The sequence below is a fragment of the Rhineura floridana genome, chromosome 3 (assembly GCF_030035675.1).
Source record: "Rhineura floridana isolate rRhiFlo1 chromosome 3, rRhiFlo1.hap2, whole genome shotgun sequence".
Taxonomy (NCBI): domain Eukaryota; kingdom Metazoa; phylum Chordata; class Lepidosauria; order Squamata; family Rhineuridae; genus Rhineura; species Rhineura floridana.
Genome location: NC_084482.1, coordinates 4866126 through 4873760, shown reverse-complemented (window position 1 = coordinate 4873760; position 7635 = coordinate 4866126). Strand labels below are relative to the sequence as shown.

Sequence of the window (7635 nt, the reverse complement as noted above, 5' to 3'; positions counted from 1 at the left end):
AAGCACTCATCTAATGGCTTTCTAAACTATGAAAGCTATTACAGGAGTACTAGAACTTGAGATCTGGCGTCTTGGGCTCCCTCTGGGTGCACGTCAGAGCCACAGCAGAACAGTCTATGGGGTGTGTATGTGGATAGGCAGGGAGGACTTTTGAGAAAATCTTGTTCATATTTGAACCAGATGGATTTTAAAAGCCATTCTTGTTTCCCCTTGTATATTACTTCTAGTCACTGCTTTTCTTTGTGGTACTATTGATTCCCAGCACCAAACTAGAGAGCCAGTGTGGTGTAATGGTTAGGGTGTTAGACTATGACCTGGGTTTGAATCCCCATTCAGCCATGAAGCTCACTGGGTGACTTTTGGCCAGTCAATGTCTCAAAGGGTTGTTTTGATGATAATATGGGGATAGGAGAACCACCTACACCAACTTGAGCTCCTTGGAGGAAAGATGGGGTATCAATGTATTACGTTTTTAAAACAATTAAAAACCTGCCACCCACAGGAAAACAGTGAGTGTAGCTTCTTTCTCTTGGCATAATAGAGAAAAAATTAGATGGGGAAACAGGTTGTGCCCTTCAAAGAGATTGCTGAAGTCTCCTCGTTCCAGACCTTAAAAAACCACAAGCTTCCCGTAAAGCATTTGCAGCAAGTGGCTCCTCACCAAGCTCTTTAACTGCTGCAAGCGGACAAAGTTTGTGGCCAGCTGCGTGTCAGGATGCTGATTTCCCTCCCCCTCCCCCAATTTGTATTTTAAGTAGCCCTGCCTCATTTCCCCTGCAGTCTAGTGCTATACAGCCCACATGCAGGTTTACCACTTGGGTGAGAATTATACTTAGGATGCACTGGGCTTCTGCTACACCCTCCTCTGCTTTCGGCATAGGCACACACCAAAATTCCACCATGGCAAGGATTTGAGGGGTGTGTGTCCAAAAGGTCTGTATGTTGGGCAGAGAAACGCATGGATTCCCCACTCCATCCCCCCACTCAAAGAGTAAATCACAGCTCCTGTTGTACAACCACAGCAAAATCAGAGGGCTGATGTGACATAGGTAAGACAGTTTAGGACAGCAAGGGACCATAGGTCAATTGATGCTGTTGGACTACAACTCTCATCATTCCTCATCATAGCTAAGCTGGCTGGGGATAATGGAAGTTGCAGTTCAGCCACATTTAGGGAATCAAGCTTAGAGAACATTGGCAAGGAGGTAGTGTGTTTATGTATTGCCTTCTACAGGAGGACCAGCACAGTAAGTAAAGAGTGGGGAACCTGCAGCCCACAGCTTTATTTCATGCAGCTCTCGTCTTAACTTCATTCTGATGACGGGGGGAGGGAATGGGGGGTGCTGCCCAGTTTTGGCTGTGGCCCTACCGATTGCTGGCGTGCAGCCCCTGACAAGAGGAAATGCAGAGTTAAATAGAAACAAGGTTTTTGCAAGCCTGCTAGAAGCCAATGACTTCCCATCCCAACTTCTCTGTGGGATGTTTAGAGTGAGTGTGTGATCTCCAGTGTCTAGGGTAAGCCTGTTTTGCCCCCACCTCAGCAATCCTGACAGCAAACCTATACAATCAATCATAGTATTGACACAAATGGGTTAAAAGTATATTCCGTTGGTTCTGTCGTTTATTGACAGGCTGCAAAGTCAACTAATAGTTTCCATGGAGTCATTAATCCTCAATACCCATTCCTATTATCACCATGAATACCAGCAAACCCTTGCTGATGCAATCAATTACTCCTGCGAAGGAGTAATTGCATCCCACGTGTTAATCTCCCAAGGCTCATGAAATTGTTTTGAAGACCTCTTTTGACCCATTCCTAGGAACATCTGAGTGTCACAACTACTCACACAAGTAATGCATTGCAATAAACGATCTATTCAGCTAGAATGTGTTAGATGCAGCCACTACTGTATCCAGGGCTTAGCTGCAACCGGAAAAGAGAACCCAGCCATAGCCAGAAGACTATCATAGAAGTATAAAAGCCTGGCAATTTAATGTTATACAACACTACAGTTGTGTATACTCCATGCATTTAAAGCTTGTAACTTCTCCAAAGAATCCCAGGAACTGTAGTTTAAGGGTGCTGGGAATTGTAGCTCTGTAAGGGGTAAACTACCGTTACCAGGATCCTTTGGGGGAAGCCATGTGCCTTAAATGTATGGTGTGTACACAGCCCTCATTGCAGGAAGCCAAGCAAATGAAAGATACTCAGTACTAATGAGGATAGGGGTGTCCTTGCAGTAGACATGGTGTCACACAAGCTACACAGAGCTTAAGATTCCAGAGCTGCTGCTTCCTCCCACCCCAGTTCAAGGCAACAAACACCCATCTTTTTGGTGTATAGTTGGCACCAAGTCCACACAAATTCTGCAAACTGCTTAGGGCCAAGTCCAAACAACACAATTGTATTTTGTGTTGAGGAGTCATTCCTATATTCAGCAGTTTTTGATACTCATGAATACCCTTCCCACAACCTGATGACTTTCAGATGTTTTATACTTAGGCTCCCATCAGTCCCAGAGAGCATAGCCAATGGTCAGGGATGGTAGGAGTTAATAGTCCAAAACATCTGGAAGTCATCAGGTTGGGAGAAGGCTGTTCATGAATGTATTCACATTTTCAGAACTATTTTTCTTTTTTGGCTCATACTGACTTTTGATCCAATTGGATGGGACAGCCCACAATTTTCTTGATGTCACAATACTACAGCCAACAAGATGATGTCACAAACCTCCATAAACAAAATCATCTGGGTCACCACAGCCAATTGGATTAAGAAGCAGTGTGGACAAATGTTGCCGGGGAAGTGAGGGCAGAGGAAAAGGAAAATTGTGCGAAGTAGCAGCAGCCACCAGGGGAGCATATCACCATTGAAAGAATGGGTTTACAGCACAAACTTTTTTCAGTTGCATTATTTTATTGATGTGTGTATTGCTATATTTGTGTTTTTGTAAGCTGCCTTGAGGGCCTTTTGGCCATAAGGCGGGGTATAAATTTAATTAATAATAATAATAATAATAATAATAGGCTTGAATGGATCACATGTTCTAATTTCAGGACAAATATTGAAACAGGAAAATATTCACTACAGCCCTACCTTCATATAGGGAAAGATAAGGAGCTGTGCAAAAAAGCTCATTCCTTAGCCATGAAGATCCTCCACAGCCGCCCTTCTGGCTTCAGACATTGGCTACAAGTTTTCATGCTTAGCCTCTCAGCTATGAAGCCTAGAAACCTGCTTCTTTCTGTATCAAAAGGAGATAAACTAAGGTGCCTGTGTTCCACACAAAATAACCTTTGCAATGTAACCCATTCCAAGCCTACAGAGTATGAGCAGGACCGTTCACCCCAGATAACTTACTTTTTGTGTTACGAGAGATCAGGGCTAGGGGAATGTGTAGCCCTTCAGATGTTGTTGGAGTACAGCTACATCATCCCTGATAACTGGCCATGCTGTCTGGTGCTGATGTGCTCCGCCCCTGCTATAAATCAATAGCTGCCTCAAAAGACTCCAGACTTCACCTGGACCCCCCCCCAAATAAATATGCTCTCCCAAACACTGTTTGCGTAAGGACCCTGTTAGTAAATTTTGTCCAGTCCTGACAGATTTGGCAGCACTCACACAAGGTCCAGGATTTATGGGGCAGTGGTTGGTGTTGAGGTGTAGGTGTGTGTGTGTGTGTGTGTAGAATGTTCAAGAAGCTTGGCGACATTGGCCCAACCTTGGCACATCTAGATAAAAGAATCAATGTGCATTCTACCAATGTCAAGTCCCAACATCATGCTAATGTTCCCTCTCCCACAGCAAGAACACCATGATAGAGTTTGGAAGTGACATATTTTAATTTCAATCACACACAGACACATATACACATGATTTCAGGCTAGGAAAAAAACACCAAGATCTGAAGCCACACCTTAACAGGCAAGACCTTGGCACAGGAGGAATCCTCATGAGCCCACCATGATTTTGGTCCTATAAAGAGTTTTAAAAGCAAATTAAGTTACAAGGGAGGAATGACATCCCTCCTTTTTTCTTTTCCTCCCCATCCCCAGCAATTAGAAATGCGAAATTGTTCTACAACAGTAGTTTGGGAGAACAACCTGCCATTAAACACACAAAAATGCTATTGTGTCCCTTTACCTTTTTAGGTACTTCCCCTCCCCAAACCCACTAAAAAATCTGTAGGATAAATAAAGGGCAGACAGCAATTTAAGGCCTTTAGAGGACAGGGAAGGGGGGGGACACAAGGGGACCAAAGGTTTTGCAATGAGGCTTGGTGTCCAGCCTCTTCCTTCTGCTTCTACTGCTCATTGGGGTTCGGGTTGGCATCAGGATACTTGGTGAGATCAAAGGTCAGGACCTTGCTGATGACACAGTCTCCTTGCTGCAAAGGTAAAGGGAGAGTCATAGGATAGCTGTTCCTTGACTCTCAGAGATCACCCCTCTTCAGCAGGGCCTCCCAAGCTCAAACAGGCTGCCAAAATTTTTATTTATTTTATACAAGGGAGGCTAGAACAGCACAAAAGTTTTGCTCTCAGGATTCACTCTTGCCCTTGAGCTAGAAAAAAACAATTTGAAAGACAAGGAAGCTGTGTATTTAGAGAATGGGGGGGGGAGCTTTTATAGGGATTATTGATTTTAGTCTTCTAATCCCACCCCTCTTCCTTTCTTTTAAAATTTTTTACACTGCCCTACATCAAAACAGGTTCCAGGGTGTTGCACAGCACCCTTTGTTACTCACACCCATTTGACTATCGCCTCTTTCATTTTTGGCCATTCCTCCTCTAAAACACAAACACACACACGCTAAAAGTAGATATGAGATAATAAAAGAATAGCCCCTCTGAGAACATAACAGACTGTAACCTTTCTCTCCCCACTGAGCAAGTTCAATCTGACTGTCCCCATAGACTTGGGTCTGATGAGTGGAACTTCCCTCCAGGGCAAGTTACTGATGGGGCTTCTATGCAGAAAGGTGTCCCAGCAGCCTCACTCACTGTTCTTGTGCATCCCAATGAAGCACCCAAGAGACATTCCCAAATGAGGGGTATGTCTATTTGAGGGTTGCCTCCTAAGCTGCTGCCCTTAATGTTGCCCAAAATATCTCCCCCACCCCAATGCAGGTTCACCTTGTCTTGAGACCTTCATATCTCATGAGCTCATGAAAATTAAAAAGGGATGGGCACGGGAGGGGCTATAAATACATCAGTGTCATTAATAGAGGCACCAACAGCAGTGAGTTGTTTGAAATGTCGTTCTGCCCTGCTCATGCCATACCTCAGGGTAGACGCCAATGAGGCTCTCAGCCTTAGTGTAGAATTCCTCCTTCAAGGAGATAACAATGGCCTGGAAGTTGCAGGTGGATTGCTCCTTGATGTAATTGGCCACCTGTGGGGATGACAAAGGGAGAAGGGGAAAAAAGGAGAATTCATCTGTCCAACACTTCCTTCACCTATCTTCAAAGCTGTGCCAATAACATCCAGCCGCCCCATCTGATCTAGCCCTCTACCAACCTTCCCAATGTTGGTGTTGTCCAAAGCAGCATCGATCTCATCCAAGACAAAAAACGGAGCAGGTTTATAGCTGGGGACAGAAGAGAGAGATGGCTATGTAAACATATGAAGCCGCCTTATACAGAGAGGGAGAGGGAGAGGGAGAGACCGAGACCACTGGTCCACCTAGCTCAGAAGTTCTCCAGGATCTCTGATCCGAGATCCTACCCAGCACCTGCCACCCAAGATCCATCTACTGCAAATGCTGGAGAATGAACGTGGGATCTTATACACAACACAGCACACACTCCACACTTGTGTTCTGCTCCCATCCCCCAAATCCAAAACTGAAAAAATAGGCCCAGGGTTACATGGCCAGGAAAACAACCCAAAGATTCCCAACCATGCAAGCTCTGGGGCTGTTTGTGTATATAGAGTCATAGAACACGGCATTCTAGATAGCATCTAGGATTTCCAAGAATGTCATGTTCCATTTTAAAAAGGAGGCAGCAGGTTTCTAGTCTTCATGATTATTCATGGATATACTTATGGAAACACACAAACAGTATCTGCAAAAGGTTACCCATTCATTGGATAAGACAGTCCACATCATCCATGTCTATCTGCCCCTCCAGTGTGCCTCCCCTCCTCCTGGCTCATATTCCTCTCCATCAAAGAAATAAATTCTGCTGTTTGGTCTAAAATGCAGATTCTTCTGCAAAGCAACAGGAAGGGAGTCCAAGAACCTCGAGTCATCTCCACCATCTTACCTCCCCCACTCACCCAAAAAATCCTGGAGAATTCTAAACCCAAACCTTTAGAGACAACAGTGCAAACCGACCCTCCTTAGAAAAAAGGTTGACCTTACCTGTGGATGGCAAACAGCAGAGCTAAGGCTGCCACTGTTTTCTCCCCACCAGATAGGTTGTCCATGGGCCGGAAGCGCTTGCCAGGGGCTACACAATTATAATTGATGCCATCCAAATAAGGCTCCTCAGGGTTCTCAGGACCCAGGAAGGCCTGCAGAAAGAGATGAAAGGATATCAAGATGAAGAGAGACAATCAGAAATCTTCACACCAATGGCCAATACCCGAGACTCATCTTTCATGGGCAAGGGCCATAGGTCAGTAGATAGAGCACATGTTATGCACTGATCCCTGGCATCTCCAGGTAGGTCTAGGAAGGAACCCAGGCTGTCTGAAATCCTAGATGGCCACTCAGTGTTGACCATACCAGGCACAAGGTAGCTTCTTAAATCAGTTTCATAGTACTATGAAATAGAACCAGAGCCTGTTAAAATAAGCTTTCATGAGAAAAGATAGAATGACAGATCCATTAGGGCTTGCTAGTCCAATGATACATGCAAGAAGGAAGGGAGGGAGGGGGGGCCAACCCAAAACCTTCCTGGCAACAATAGTATTGTGGAATTCAAGCTTATCTGGAATCTTGTACAGTAGGGCCCCACTCATACGGCAGGTTAGGTTTTTAGACCCCCGCTGGAAAGCGAAAACTGCCAAAAAGTGGATCAGCTGTAGCGTGGGGGTCTGGAATCTAACCCGCTGATTGCACCAGAGGAGGAGAAGATCAGATCTTCCCCTCCTCCGGCACGATCAGCTGGAGTGCAGGAGTCTGGAGTGCGGGGAGCTCCAGCCCCCCTCCAGCTGATCACCCTGCTGGCGCCGTATTAGTGTAACGCCGAAAAGCAGGGCACTGAGAATCGGGGCCCTACTGTACTATTCAGAAAGCCAAAAAGTGGCACAAATTCTTTAAAATGATCAAATTTCTAGTCTAAATGGTTGCAGAAAACCACCAGTGAGGAACTGGGCTGACAATACTGTCCATCATATATTTGGGAACAATGAAAATGGAGGCTGTATTAGGTCCCCCACTCCTCACAAACAAGCAAGCGTACTTTTGCAGCCCATTTGACTGGGGCAGCGCGGACAGCTCCTCCTGAAGCATGGGATACACACCCAGAAGCCTGTTTCCACAAAAGTAGGGCTCCGAGAGGCTCAGGCGATTGCCAGTTGGTATGATTTGTCTGACAATGCAAGAGAGCATTTCAAAGCCCAACATATGGATAGATAGCATATTTTGCATACGAATAATAACAGCAGCTAAGCTGTAATCAGTCTTTT

The 7635-nt window shown here is 45.2% G+C and overlaps 1 protein-coding gene across 3 annotated transcripts in view; it reads right to left on the bottom strand.

Moving 5' to 3' along the window:
• Positions 1-3824: 3824 nt before the first annotated feature.
• The window catches only part of SMC1A (structural maintenance of chromosomes 1A), a 28721-nt gene continuing 24910 nt past the window's right edge, over positions 3825-7635 (bottom strand). For all 3 annotated transcript variants that reach the window (XM_061614002.1, XM_061614000.1, XM_061614001.1), the window contains exons 22-25: positions 6365-6516; positions 5518-5587; positions 5282-5392; positions 3825-4388 (exon numbers count right to left, since the gene is read on the bottom strand). In XM_061614002.1, coding sequence (XP_061469986.1) covers positions 4305-4388; positions 5282-5392; positions 5518-5587; positions 6365-6516 — 417 coding nt within the window. In that variant the 3' untranslated portion in view covers positions 3825-4304. The remainder of the gene's footprint in view (positions 4389-5281; positions 5393-5517; positions 5588-6364; positions 6517-7635) is intronic.